The sequence below is a fragment of the Babesia bovis genome, chromosome 3, assembly GCF_000165395.2.
Source record: "Babesia bovis T2Bo chromosome 3, whole genome shotgun sequence".
Classification (NCBI taxonomy): domain Eukaryota; phylum Apicomplexa; class Aconoidasida; order Piroplasmida; family Babesiidae; genus Babesia; species Babesia bovis.
The window spans coordinates 424,969-438,082 of record NC_010575.1 but is presented as its reverse complement, the minus strand read 5'-3'; the positions used below and the strand labels follow the sequence as shown (position 1 = coordinate 438,082).

The 13,114-nt window shown below is 41.7% G+C and overlaps 10 protein-coding genes across 10 annotated transcripts; 3 read left to right on the top strand and 7 right to left on the bottom strand.

Moving 5' to 3' along the window:
* Window positions 1-137: 137 nt before the first annotated feature.
* On the top strand, window positions 138-493 carry BBOV_III001850 (Mitotic-spindle organizing gamma-tubulin ring associated family protein). The gene has a single exon (XM_001611270.2). It carries the CDS (start codon window positions 168-170, stop codon window positions 441-443), a length of 276 nt encoding a protein of 91 aa, XP_001611320.1. The 5' UTR covers window positions 138-167; the 3' UTR covers window positions 444-493.
* A 352-nt stretch (window positions 494-845) lies between these two features.
* Window positions 846-2,686, top strand: BBOV_III001840 (uncharacterized protein). Its single transcript, XM_001611269.2, has one exon. The coding sequence runs from the start codon at window positions 866-868 to the stop codon at window positions 2,624-2,626; it is 1,761 nt and encodes a 586-aa protein (XP_001611319.1). The 5' UTR covers window positions 846-865; the 3' UTR covers window positions 2,627-2,686.
* Window positions 2,687-2,841: 155 nt separating this feature from the next.
* On the bottom strand, window positions 2,842-4,079 carry BBOV_III001830 (3-oxo-5-alpha-steroid 4-dehydrogenase family protein). Its single transcript, XM_051767856.1, has 6 exons — window positions 3,916-4,079; window positions 3,838-3,879; window positions 3,713-3,793; window positions 3,333-3,585; window positions 3,135-3,298; window positions 2,842-3,098 (listed from the first exon to the last, which is right to left on the bottom strand). Exons 1-6 carry the CDS (start codon window positions 4,016-4,018, stop codon window positions 2,854-2,856), a joined length of 888 nt encoding a protein of 295 aa, XP_051623404.1. The 5' UTR covers window positions 4,019-4,079; the 3' UTR covers window positions 2,842-2,853.
* Window positions 4,080-5,066: 987 nt separating this feature from the next.
* On the bottom strand, window positions 5,067-5,834 carry BBOV_III001820 (Alba family protein). Its single transcript, XM_001611267.1, has 2 exons — window positions 5,561-5,834; window positions 5,067-5,352 (listed from the first exon to the last, which is right to left on the bottom strand). The coding sequence occupies exons 1-2, from the start codon at window positions 5,809-5,811 to the stop codon at window positions 5,094-5,096; spliced, it is 510 nt and encodes a 169-aa protein (XP_001611317.1). The 5' UTR covers window positions 5,812-5,834; the 3' UTR covers window positions 5,067-5,093.
* A 207-nt stretch (window positions 5,835-6,041) lies between these two features.
* BBOV_III001815 (ATP synthase subunit H family protein) lies at window positions 6,042-6,653 on the bottom strand. The gene is made up of 3 exons (XM_051766996.1): window positions 6,384-6,653; window positions 6,300-6,347; window positions 6,042-6,223 (listed from the first exon to the last, which is right to left on the bottom strand). Exons 1-3 carry the CDS (start codon window positions 6,509-6,511, stop codon window positions 6,112-6,114), a joined length of 288 nt encoding a protein of 95 aa, XP_051623698.1. The 5' UTR covers window positions 6,512-6,653; the 3' UTR covers window positions 6,042-6,111.
* A 264-nt stretch (window positions 6,654-6,917) lies between these two features.
* On the bottom strand, window positions 6,918-10,572 carry BBOV_III001810 (AAA domain family protein). Its single transcript, XM_001611266.2, has 6 exons — window positions 10,080-10,572; window positions 9,289-10,044; window positions 8,939-9,255; window positions 8,685-8,904; window positions 8,439-8,651; window positions 6,918-8,404 (listed from the first exon to the last, which is right to left on the bottom strand). Exons 1-6 carry the CDS (start codon window positions 10,542-10,544, stop codon window positions 6,953-6,955), a joined length of 3,423 nt encoding a protein of 1,140 aa, XP_001611316.2. The 5' UTR covers window positions 10,545-10,572; the 3' UTR covers window positions 6,918-6,952.
* Window positions 10,573-10,673: 101 nt separating this feature from the next.
* BBOV_III001805 (uncharacterized protein) lies at window positions 10,674-11,183 on the top strand. The gene is made up of 2 exons (XM_051767266.1): window positions 10,674-11,045; window positions 11,083-11,183. The coding sequence occupies exons 1-2, from the start codon at window positions 10,691-10,693 to the stop codon at window positions 11,166-11,168; spliced, it is 441 nt and encodes a 146-aa protein (XP_051623746.1). The 5' UTR covers window positions 10,674-10,690; the 3' UTR covers window positions 11,169-11,183.
* Window positions 11,140-12,385, bottom strand: BBOV_III001800 (uncharacterized protein). The gene has a single exon (XM_001611265.2). It carries the CDS (start codon window positions 12,244-12,246, stop codon window positions 11,152-11,154), a length of 1,095 nt encoding a protein of 364 aa, XP_001611315.2. The 5' UTR covers window positions 12,247-12,385; the 3' UTR covers window positions 11,140-11,151.
* BBOV_III001795 (putative integral membrane protein) lies at window positions 12,348-12,693 on the bottom strand. Its single transcript, XM_051767300.1, has 2 exons — window positions 12,623-12,693; window positions 12,348-12,589 (listed from the first exon to the last, which is right to left on the bottom strand). The coding sequence occupies exons 1-2, from the start codon at window positions 12,650-12,652 to the stop codon at window positions 12,440-12,442; spliced, it is 180 nt and encodes a 59-aa protein (XP_051623778.1). The 5' UTR covers window positions 12,653-12,693; the 3' UTR covers window positions 12,348-12,439.
* Window positions 12,654-13,061, bottom strand: BBOV_III001790 (Mitochondrial large subunit ribosomal protein (Img2) family protein). Its single transcript, XM_001611264.2, has 2 exons — window positions 12,905-13,061; window positions 12,654-12,869 (listed from the first exon to the last, which is right to left on the bottom strand). Exons 1-2 carry the CDS (start codon window positions 12,999-13,001, stop codon window positions 12,655-12,657), a joined length of 312 nt encoding a protein of 103 aa, XP_001611314.1. The 5' UTR covers window positions 13,002-13,061; the 3' UTR covers window position 12,654.
* Window positions 13,062-13,114: the final 53 nt, after the last annotated feature.

The window sequence follows — 13,114 nt, the reverse complement described above, 5'->3', positions numbered from 1 at the left end:
TGTGGCACCACTGGTTAGGTGTAGCGCTACTTTTCTAACAACTAGATGCTATTTACGGCAGATTATAAATACTGTGATTTAGATACACTAGACAATCCATGAGGTTGTTATCTATTGCCTTTAAGTCTATAGTGACATATCGGAGTTGAGCTATTATCGTATTTAACATGGCATCAAGAACGTATAAACGCCAGGAATCGTTTGCCACGGCAGAATCGGATAGCGATAGGGTTGAGGAAGGGATTAAAGAGGAAGGATTGGAGATAATATATGAGATCTCGAAAATACTCAATACGGGACTAGACCGTGAAACGCTAGCTATACTAGTAGGTCTATGTGAAAAGGGTGTGGATCCTACAGTACTGGCACATCTTGTTAAAAACCTAAGGGAAGCCAAGAAAAAGTTTCTATCGGAGATCACGGCACCAAAACCAGGTAAATGATACCACCATGATGATGGTACCATATAATGCATTATCTGTGACTCATATAAGTATCGCATAACTAGTGAACTTAATGTAGTTTATATAGACATGACGTAGTGTTCCTTTGGAACAACACGTAAATGTACTACACACTGGATATACACATTCCAGTGTAAATAAAGCGGTTTCCAGTATTAATAATTTCATTCCTTAGAGTAGTGAACCTAGGTAACATTATATAAATTTACACACTAAGTGATAACGCTGTTTGGGTCGTTATGTGTGTGGCTGGCGTAAAGCGACGTACAGTATAATACCAATCACTCCATAAAGTTACTGTGTTATATATAGAAGCTAACGAATAAAGTTATTATGTGTGCAAATGGACTGCCATGGAAGCTTCACGACAGTAAGCTAAGGGGTACTGATATAGATACAACATGGTGTCTACCGGTGATAAAGGTGATATTAAAACACCTACGAAATCGTGTAACCCTACGATAAGTACACAGAGTACCGTGTACGAATCGGTGGTAGACAGCACACACACCGCTGAGAGCAAGGAACCCGTAATATTCGTGGATATTTTTGGGGATGAAACTAATACACAGTTGGCCACTTCGTCCATAGACAGCTCTAGGTCACTGGGACTTGACTCCCAGAAACCCTGTGAGTCGCCAGTAGTGACATCTCGGCAGCATAAGAAGATAACATTCTCCGATAGGGTGTTACATGAGACCAAGAAACTGAAGCAAAGTATAAGCCGTACAGTAAGTGAAGATGCAGGCCATGTTACCGCCAGGGATGACGTTAGTCCGTCACCCATCCTGAGGCGTGCCATCACAGCGGACCACAACGCATCGCCGCTGTCTAGAGATGTACACAGGGCAGTTGCCAGCGAGTATGCACATGCCGCCAGGTCCAGCTTAAGGATGAAGTCGAATGAACAGATTATGCAATGGTTTAGGAATAGGTACGACTCCATAGATGCAGCGTACTCGGGACGCGCATCAACCATAGCGGCATTGGAACAACTTAAATTGGTAACACGACTAAATGCCGAATCGCAAACGGATGACCACGTCACGTCGGATGACCTGAAACATGCAAATGAACAGGTGGAGTCACTAGAGCAGAAGGCAACGGAACTACAAGCTGAACTTGATAAAGCAAGGTCTAATGTAGAGGAACTGGAAAATGCACTAGCCGTTGAACGGAAGCATAACGAGGAGCACATAAAGGATAAAATGCTGCTACAGCAGCGTATCGCAACGTACTCAGAAGAAAGTAAGACTTTGAATGAATCCCTGGATATAATAAAGAATATGCACAATAGTGAGATTGAAGAGCATGAAAAGAGGAAGGCTGAATTAATGTCTAGGATAACTCAATTGCAAAAGGATGTCACACATATCAACGACAACCTGTTCTCGTGCTATAAGGTAGTGGAAAAGCAGAAAACTGAATATAACTACCTCAAGCGAGAAAGTGATGAACTGAAGGAGGAAGTAAAGAAGCTTAGGAGGGACCTACGGAGAATGTACGAATGCAACTCCAGCCTCAAATCGCAAAACATGTCGCTTATCGAAATAAATAACAGGATTCGGACTAAAACTTTATTCAAGGACGATGGTAGTGCCACATGCTCCACGAGGGGCTCGGCCACCACGAAGTCGTCCTATATCGGAAATGATGAATTCAGCCTGTGTAGCTTCTTTGATGATAGGCCTACAACCATCCCGGAATACAGCTGTATGGACAATGCGTCCGAGCCAATGAGCTCAATGACTAAACGTACCTCTACCGATGATGTACGGTCGTGTGCCATATACAATAGGTCAATATTCGATGAAGTGAAACCTAATGTGGACAGTAGCACTGAGCAACCGGAGGTGTATACTTCAACGGGCGCATTAACAAACATGTACACTTTCGGGGATGTCTCAACTGCCGGTACCTACAGAGTTGACCACTCCACGGTACATAGTGCCGATAACTCCACACTCAATTTATCGGAGTCACCAGCAGGTAGGAGCCTGGTTCTAGATGATCTTTCAGAAGGTTCGATATCGGTAAAAAATAAAAACTGGCTTCTGGAAAAGGTATCGAGGGTATCTAATCGGGAGTCACTAGAGCATCTACGGGAGAAGATTAGGCTATTAGCCTGTGAACGTGACCAAGAAGTTGATGCTGAGCAATAAGTACGTGGCAACACATAGCTATTTAAAGTGGGAACATATACAACAATTTGCTTTATAGACATCGTAGTACTGCAGTATATTTTAGTGGACACTAGGTAACTAGCTACTTCTACGTATTTAATATTTAAAAAAACTGCATTTGCGACCCTAGCATTATGGCACAATGTGGAAATTCCCAGTACATGCCAGACTATAATGCTATACGATTGGTAGATTGTATACCACATTCAGTATATAAACGGTATCAGAGCCCTCCGACGGCGGTCGTAGTGGGAAAACTCCTTGATATACTTCCGGTGCTTGCTCATTGCCCATTGTGATAAAATGGCTCCCACGGCAAAAACAAATATATATGATGAAATGGTATTGGTGAATAAGGCCACCACTACCCAAATCATGAGTTCCCAGAAGTAATTGGCGCAACTAACATACTGAAAACCCCAATTATTAGGAATACCACGAACTCGAGTGCCTGTAGATATAGTGGACTAGATAAGGTTACTACTACCTTTGGGACGCAAGTTGCGCAGCGTCAAGTGAGTCATCAGTGTCATAAACTGAAAGTAGAAGAAGAGTATTATTAAAACTATCTTCTCATAGCGCCACAAGAGGATTATCTCGGTGTACCTAGGGTGGAAAACAAAGTAACCAATACCGACAGCACAAAGTATCCTGGGTGATATATTACGTCCAGTACAACACATACCAATAGTGGAAGCAATTAATGAATAAATTGCGAATCGGCATAGTACTCCTAGAAAAACGGTGAACAAAAAGCGATTCTAACTCGCGCTTTGTAAAGTGAAACATCAACATCACAAAGGTGAATACTTGAACGTTATTCTTCGGCACATCGTTAGTGCGATAGAATATACCGGGGAAGTGATATAATAGCGGTAATATCAATAGCGGGCCTAGGTACTCCAAAAAGAATACAAGCCGCCATGAGATTTGTACCCCTGTAACAAGGTTATAGCCAGCGGTAAATGGTATTTCATTGCTACTGGTGTAGCAGTACATTTGAAAGTACAGAAACAGATCAAATGTAATATATAGACAAAATGTGTAAGCATATTTAAAACATACCTAGATCCTTGAAATATAACGACGTGTCATCAGTGATTCCATAGTCGGATAATCGATTCTCAACTAGCTTAACACCATCAGCTGAATGGCGATATAGAAGGGAAAAAATATATAATGAAACATACCTGCATTGACCGACCATTGCTGACGTTGAGGGTAAAAATGAACTGATAAATATTAAATATACACAGTAGTATACATACACTTCTCATAGAATAACTGCCTCAAATCGTCAACAGTAGCGTCATCAGCGATAGATATGCGTTCGATGAAGGCACCGTTAGACTGCTTCAGCAGAATGTTCATCTTTGAATTCTGCTTTCGGTTTATAACCAAATATTCCGTCGAAAACACATTAAAGACAAAATAGATGTCTATATATATGTGTTAGAGAATACGGTAGGCCAAACTCGTGAATTAAATTTCCCCATATATGCCATATTAATGTACACGAAACGAGACTCAGGAGTCTTTAATGAATGTTAATACTACTCTGTTGTACCAGGAATCATATAAAAAGTGAATAACGTTGCCTACTAGGAATCTTCATTTATCTACGTTGTATATATGCTCACATGTGTAAACTGAGCAACTTTGAATAGACAAAACGTTCTTACATTTCATAGAGTAGCTCACGTCTTCTTTGTATGGAATATGTATATAGATAAGTGATATAGATACTAGATTTCAATGATGTGTAGTGGCATGGTAGAGATATTTATATACAGGAGTCATTCTCTTATTATGAGCATATAGTTTGGTTTTATACACTATCTGGGATTCAAATGTGTTTTAAGTGAACAGTCGGATATTTTACTTTGACTAGAATTGCCATTTGGATTCTACATTTAAGTGCCACTGGCTACCCAGTTGAGTGTTCTCATATGTTGTTTAATGTCGTAGCGCTTTAGGTGGAGTTGTGATATGACATTGTTACTATCAGTCCCACTTATGCCAAAGATACTACCAGAACGTGGAATGTACCCATAGATAACAAATGTCATAACATAGACCACTAGGCGTGCTTATGGCGTCGTATTAGTGGCTATATATAGGCTAACATAATGAACATTATTCCGGCAGTGTTCTGATTGGTTAACAGTTGATATTTAGTACACGTAAATTTCTGTCGTTGCATCCTATGCTATATCCACAGCCAGTAGCTTATTCAATGCACGTTATATATACGCAGATTTTAAAAGCATAGAAACTGCACTAGATATCAAAAGCACTATACAGTACTCTAGCTGAACACTGCCAACATAGATGAATATACATTGGTGCAATGTCTAACAGACATTCACTACAGGTACAGTCACACCAAAAATATCTACGAATAGCATGCAAAAGGGCTACATAGTGATAAATTACTTATGAGATGTTAGCTCTTGTTCTCACGCTCCGAATTTGGTGCCTTGTTACCCTGTCTCCTGGGCATGGTAGTTTTTCTCCTCATACCCACGTTTTTAATACCCTGAATAAGCTTTTCAACGTCAACCTCCTTCAACTGCTCGTCGTCAAGTGGCTTCTGGTAACCGGGAGCAGAAGTGTCAATGTGTTGAGGGTCCAGTGTGAGCTTTATAGTCAAAAAGCAAACAGGCCTGCGAGAATCCTTACCTTCTGCATCCTGGTCAGAAGCCCTGAAGCATTATTCAGTAAAGAAACTAAACAATACAATCAACACAACACACACGTGGCATGATGGAACATGTACATTATAAAGGACAATAACAACGTCCTTCCACTTATCATATAACTAATAACGAAACACATATAACCATGGAATCATGGTACAAGAATTAGTATATGGAAACCAGAAAAATACTGGCCTAATAAACCCAAACTTACAAGTTGTCCTGTGTGTCTAAGAGGGTCAATTGATGCATACCCTTGTACGCACGACGCAATATTTCAGCAGTTTCTACTACGTTACTCATAGCACGGCCAGTACCACGAAGGGTAACCACCGGCTCGCCACCGTCAATCAGCTTCCTCGCATAGTTAACATATCCGTATACCAACCCAACGCTGGTAACCCGGATTTCACCAGGCGAAGCAGGCTTTCCTTCCGTCGCCATAGATGCTTTGGAATGTGCCATACAACTCGGCAACCGCGCTTTTCGTGTTAAAATTGTCTATATAAGAACAAGGTGTGTGGGGGGATTGACTCAAATATACATTCATGAAGTCAACCTTCATTGATCACTGTTAACACACGATTCCGATGTACTGACCAGATAATACACATCTATGCAATCCAAGGACCCCGCAATGGATTGCTAACTACTTTTCAATAACGACCATGTTTAGCCAATTATATAATGTAACACAGTAGACATTAGAATACAATTGTTGCCCGTGGTTGACCTCTATAGCAGAATATCTGCTACAGAAGATATCTAGGCGGCTGCTGGTGCCGGGACTTCTGCAGCCGCCTCTGGCGCTTTGTGAATAAAGTGTTTAATAGGCGATATCATGGGATGCATTTGAGCAATGTACATACAGAACCACCTGCACAAATGTTAGCTATTGTGTAAACATGTGATCCAGTGCTTTATTCTGTAGTGCTATATGTTAAATAACTTACAACAACCAGAGGCAAAATGTTCCAAGGGGAACTATTAATAAAATTAGCCTGTACACGGTATAACACATAGATATAACAACTTACAAATAGAAATCCCTGCGCTCCTTCCCTTGGTAGCGGTTACGAAAAAATAGCTGAACTGCAATTGTCGCCAATGCCCCTGCGATGGCATAGCAAATTGTCATTAGGCGAATGAACGCCTGATTATCCATTTTATACTGGTAACATTAAGCTTGAAATACAGTTGCCAGGTCAACGGTTTGGACCATATTATATAAACAGCGTCGGTATACCAAAGCTTATACAAGCAAGGGCGCTATACAGTATAAAAAAATATAACATAAATATTTACTACAGATGCAGTTAATATTAAATATAATATAACGCTAATACGTGTCCGGTGCACATACTGACTACCTGGAGTAGTCACATTTATTGTGTATATAAAATAGTGTAACCAGCCATAGAATATATATTTAAATATACTCTAAATGTGTAGATGCATTGAGCTCTTTGGATGTAAATTTCATATTAATGTTCAAGGAGAGCAGGTGTGTTCAACTGTATACCTAAGGGGCATAACTAACGATAATCACCTAGGTACAATATTTCCAATTACTATTGCATTATGAATATATGTTCACATAGCTAAATCAAGGGTATTTACCAGTTTTAGCCCGACTCACAATGGACTCTAGCTGAGGTGATGGCGTATGGAGGTGTTTGTTAAGCTGAGAAATATGAATATCCAAGACGCGGTCCGTTATATAGTCCATATAACGACGCCAGTTAGATATATCGTTCATAATAGTGAATTTGTCCGCCACAACAATCAGTCCCCTGCGAGCACGAGTTAACATAACATTCATACGCCTGGGATCTTTCAAAAAACCAATATCCTTATGGTTGTTTGACCGCACACCAGAGAATAGAATGAGTTCCTTCTCCTTACCCTGGAAACCGTCAACAGAGTCTATCTCAATAGCCTGGGCGTTAATGCCGAACATCTGATTCACCTTGCGCCTGAGTTGCCACTTTTGGGCGTCGTACGCAGTTAAAATGCCAATATCAGACTCGCGTACATCCCCGGCGTCAAGGAACGACTTTAGTAGCATTAGGATTATCTCCACTTCCAGTGCATTTGACCGCGATGTACCAACCACTGATTCAAATTGACCGTTAGGGCCACCTGAACTGGCGTCTATAAAAGCGATGTTGTACGCAGGACTGGGCCATTCGAAACCCTTTATAGGGTTCCGACTGTTCTCTTCTATAGCGTCAGTAATCAGGCCCTTGTAAAATTGATTATTGGGAAACTCTGATATAGAGGGATGCATCCTGCGCTGGACATCCAGTAGGTGTACTTTACCCACGTTGGCGTTAACTAGATTCTCTAGTAATGATGACGACAAACCCTCACTAGCAGCCTCGGTTGAGATTATAGTAGGTCGAAGTTGCATATGGTCACCGATAAGAACTAGCTGACGACACCCTTTGCCAATGGGTATCAGATTACTAGGCTCAATGGATTGGGCACATTCATCTATAATGACGTAGGGAAATGAATAACCAGCAAGTACGTCGTTACCACTACCTACACAAGTAGCAATGATCACCTGATGCGTCTTTATGGCGTCTAGTATCATCAATACGCGCATGGAGTTGGCCTCCTTGTGCATACCAGATTCCCTTAGGTACCGGTACCTGCCGTACCGAGTGCATCGTTTCAGCGATTCCTCTTGCAGTAGCGATTCTGAACCAAAGCCAACCCTCAGTGCCTGGATGCCACGACGATCTAAGCCCTCTATCAAGTTGTCAGCGGCGACATTGGAGTCTGCAACGGCAAGAATCTTCTCACTAGTCTTCCGAATCAAACAGTCGATGATAGCACAAGCAACCTGTGTTTTACCGGTACCAGGGGGACCCTGAATTAAGGTAAGTGGATGGGATAGTGCATATCGACATGCAGCAGCCTGGGTATCGGTTAATGGGATGCGAGTGCTGAGCGGTAGATTGCTGCAATCAACCTCCTTGACACTCTGAGGCTCACGCTCCACTATTAGTTTCAATAGTTCCTTGTCGTAGTAATACGGGGTGTTGGAAGACTACACAATATGTATTGCCATATAGAAAACATACATTTAAAGGCATCATTCGGTGGGTTATTGACATCAGAGCCTGCATCATGCGCTTGTTGGTGATGGAGCTGTTCACATGGAATACGCCAAAAGTTGCTTCTGAATATATACTATCACTAGTCTCCGGATTTAAATTGCGAATGACCTTACAAGTTATGTTGATAGATTGGTTCTCGTTCTTGTGCTTCGTAAGGATACACAGTATGCCGCGACCCTGGGAAGTATATGAAATATAACTATGACATACCCATTGATATGTGGTGTCCCTAGGTACGAGTAATACCAAATCGTCCTCTTTTAGTGAATTTTTCAAGTATTCCGCAGTAGATTCACCCTGGAGGAACAGCAGGGGTAACTGAGTACGAACCAGGTTACCGACAATGGATACCACGTCCTTCCCTGATCTACTCTCTAGCGATGTAATATTGGCACAGTTCTCTGCATTGAATTCCAATGCCAGGAGCCAGCTGGAAAGCATTGGACGAACGCAATATCACATACCTCTGCTTTTGGTAGTACGCCTGTGCCTTGGGAGATAAAAAGTAATTGGGATCAAGCTTGAGATTTTTTATTCCATGGAGTATAGTCCGACAAAAAGTTTCGTCAATAGCGGAATAGGCACTGTATAGTAAGGAGTCCCATATGTCAGAAGGTAATTCGAGGTCAGCCTTCACTATGACATCTAATATTGGCTTCATCAAGGAATTGTCACATTGATAGACTATGGCGTCCATTAATTGGGGAAGGAATAAACGCCAAACACTGCAGTTGGTCCGGGCAATGAAGGGAACTGCTTTTTTAACGGCCTCACCAAGGTTCTGTATACATTATAACACAGGGACTAGACCTACCTTGGGTATGACATTACGAATAGAGCTGGCTTCAGCACTCTCCTCAGCAGTGATTTCATCTATAAACCCTATATCAACAAGCATAGCCTTGCTGGCAGCAGCCTTTGCAGCAGTTTTACTAAGGCCGTAACCCTTAGTTACCTTTTTCTCCACTGTTTTGTCAGTACCTTCCCATTGCCAGAGTAGTGTCCATTCAAATCCACCTGGAACGGCCTTACCAGATTCTTCCTGGGTGATTTTCATCCTGTTTGCTATACTAGATCTAATGGTGATCATCTGAGCAGCATCCTCCTTGGATAACTCAGAAGATTTCATGAGAGCACTGGGTGCCTTAGGTACCGTTTCATGGTTATTCGTGGCGTTGGGTTCAGTTATAGCTTTCAGATCACCTGACATTGGTTTCTTCATGGATGAAAGAGCAGCTACAGCGGATGTAGTAGCAAGGTGTAGAGTAAGGCAATATAGTTCCTGAGAGGCATACATACCCGCAAGCGTTAAAGAATTAGATGTACCCTGACCAACGAATTCCTTATCGGCAATAGTCCACTTCATAGTGACGACGTGACCTGATGGACCAAACTCGTCGGATAACACAGATTCCTTGACGCCAGTGATCCTCTTGTGGCTAGATACTATCCATTTCGTTATCTCCATTAACTGATCTGTATTAGGGGCATCCACGTGTGCTAATATACGACGAGCGGCACTTCTCTGTGCGCTCTTCTTATTGGTCGATACCACGACACCACTGGTAACCTGCATGGAATATGTATAGAAAATATGTAACATACCTCACTACCGTCCTTAGAAAATGTATATCTACCGACGGCATGAGTACCCTCCATGTCAACGTCTAAGTCTACCTTGTACCTAGAGTCACGAAGGAGAACTCTATAGGTCATCATGACGTGGTCGTCATCATAAATATGGCGATTGAATTCCGGTTTAGCACCAAATTGCTTCGATAGCTCTAACAGGCGCTCATTGGATTCCTTATCATCAATGGCAGATTGCTCACTGTCAATGCCAGTAGACAGACGCTTCCTCTGCGGAAGGATTCCACCGCGTTTAACGGCGGCACGTTTACCAGCCATTATAGACTCCAAATGGCAACTAACTGCATTACGTGATGTTATAAAGCCATGGTATCGTCGTAAAGCGCTCACAGACCGCAATAAACGCGATGATGCGATAAAATAACAAGCTAACATCATATAAATAAGCCAACGCGCCTGCTGGCAAAGAAGTTTACACATACGTTCATCCTCAGGCGAAAACAGTTATACAGATAACAGAAAGTAATAAAAAGTATTATGTAGTCGTGTTACTCCAGCAATTGTGCCCAAACAGATGGGTGTAAACCGCCACACCTAACACAGTATATATAATCGATGATAGAAACATGATGGCGTCGCTAGTAAAACTTAATTGGTTATATAGACCAAATAAATTATTTATAAACCGAAATGTACGATACTTTAGCGGTAGACGCGTAAGAAGGACTACGCCAAACCAAATGACACCTCAAGAGCAACTGCTGCTACAACAAAAGTTAAGGGAAATGCAATTGGCACAAGCACAACAACCCAGAAAATCTGGATTGCTGAATACTATCAAGGAAAGTGTTATACACGGACTTGGATTTGCTTTCGCACAGCGTATGGTAGACTCGATATTCGGACCACGCACAATCAACATCAGCGACTTCACTGGAAGTAACAATAATGTAGATACCGGAAGCACAAACAGCGCCAATGGTAAGCAAAATTAATACATGGTTCAATTCCATAACAGAGTACAACAACTCCCCGTTCGTAGATGACAGTAACCAAGATCAAGGTTGGAGTTGGGGCAGTGATCTCTTCAGCGAGGACGAGTAATCCTAGGAACTAGCTTCCTTAGCCGTATATCGTAAAAAAGAGTGTTACCATGCTGACGCTCTACATAGCAACAGAACCTATCGTAAATGTTATATAATTTCACAATGCCGCTTGGCTCTTTAATAGGTATAACCTGTATGGCTTCACCAACCTCAACATCAGAGAATTGGTAAAATAAATCAGGTGCCACCAATGCATAGAGTGGATGTACCACATTATCCAATGGAGATACCACAAACATGCCCGTATTAAGCAATGCAGTCCTGTCAACATATGATTTCTGCTTTAATATCGCCAACACAGGACTATGGTCAAGTATATTAATTGCACGAGTAGGCTTCACAACTATGAGGTCAATAGTAGCCTCTAGTTGTCCTTTAAAGTCACTAGGAGTGTACTCACCAACAGTAATACCGCCATCCGCGGATTGCATATGGTAACAATGGTACCCCTGAGCTAAAGACTCGATCATTTGGTGTATATTAGTTTTCCACGCACTTTCAGGGTGGCCATGTTTATCAAGGAGGTATCGCACCAATTGGTTAAACATCAATAAATGGTATCTAGCGTTGTTGCCAGCAAAGGAGTTTAAATATCTGGTCTTCTGTTGTGCCTCAACAGAATGATCCAGCATCTCCTTGATCATAGAATAACTGTTTGTTACATGGATATTCTCAGATTGTGTTACATACATATAACACAAATCAAGTACATTCCGAAATGTGACATTACAATTATAACCAAGCCAGCAAGCGAGATCTACGGAATCGTTATACACAACCTTGTTTATCCTGGGACCAGATAGGGTATAGAAAAAAGCTTTAGTTATGGAATCTAGCTGGAGTTTACCTTCAGACCACGATATGCGACGCATAATGTGGAATTGGTGTGTCACTGATCCTACATAGAGTGACATTGTAGGATTGATGGCGCCAGCAGTACTTCCAGTATTGTTGCGCAAAGTACCTGCGCAGAATACGGGACCACGAGGACTACATCTCAAGTCATATATGCACCAACGGGTGTCCTTAGGGATTCTAGGGTTCCTAGGATGACTCAAGGAATTCCAATGATTCATATACCTATAAACCGAATTGTGCCACGATCCAGGTTTTATGCAATAGCCATTGGTCGGATTGCCACATGGTAATATACGGGAACCCTGCAATAAGCGTATCAGCTGTAACAGCTCCTTGGATTTAGTAACACGTATAATCCTGGGAGCCATCAGAATATCGCAAGGTTACAACAAAGTATAGTCCTCACCAAAACTACTGCTTTTTATCATCAGAACCAAAGTTCTCAGAAACGTGAATGCGATAGAATCGAGTTATGGATTCGCCGAAAATAGCCCAGCATATTAACATAAGGCATAGTGAAAACAAACAAAATATTGCACTTAACACGAGAAAAAGGTTACCCTGCAGGAATTATATTACTCTCCAGATACATACCTCACTGGCAGGAGGTGGTACCTTTGCCATATCTAAAAACCGATGCTCTTAAGATACTTGACAATCAAATTCTTGTAATTGCCCTGGATCACAAAAGCATTGCGAGTGTCCATTATGCGACAGTTGCCTAACAGAACCTGCAACTCCTGCTTCAATATCTTGCGATTGCCCTTGACCTTCTGGACATAAGTATAAGCCAAGTTGTTGTTGTGCCTGTATTTCACGAACACAGCCAGATTGCCAGAAGCTGTGTAGTCTATGAGATCATTAATGGGAACTTACCAGTGCGATTTATATGAAATGGAATAGCGTCGATCTTGGACTGAATTGATTTAGCCAGCTCACGCTGCAATGTAGAAAACGGTCTTCTAAGTATCATGGATTGAGTTTCAACACTAGAATATATATGTGTATATGCCCTGAAATAGCATAATAAAGAAGTGGTTGTGTTACACCTTATACCCATAGATTCCATCTATCTCCCAACGAAGT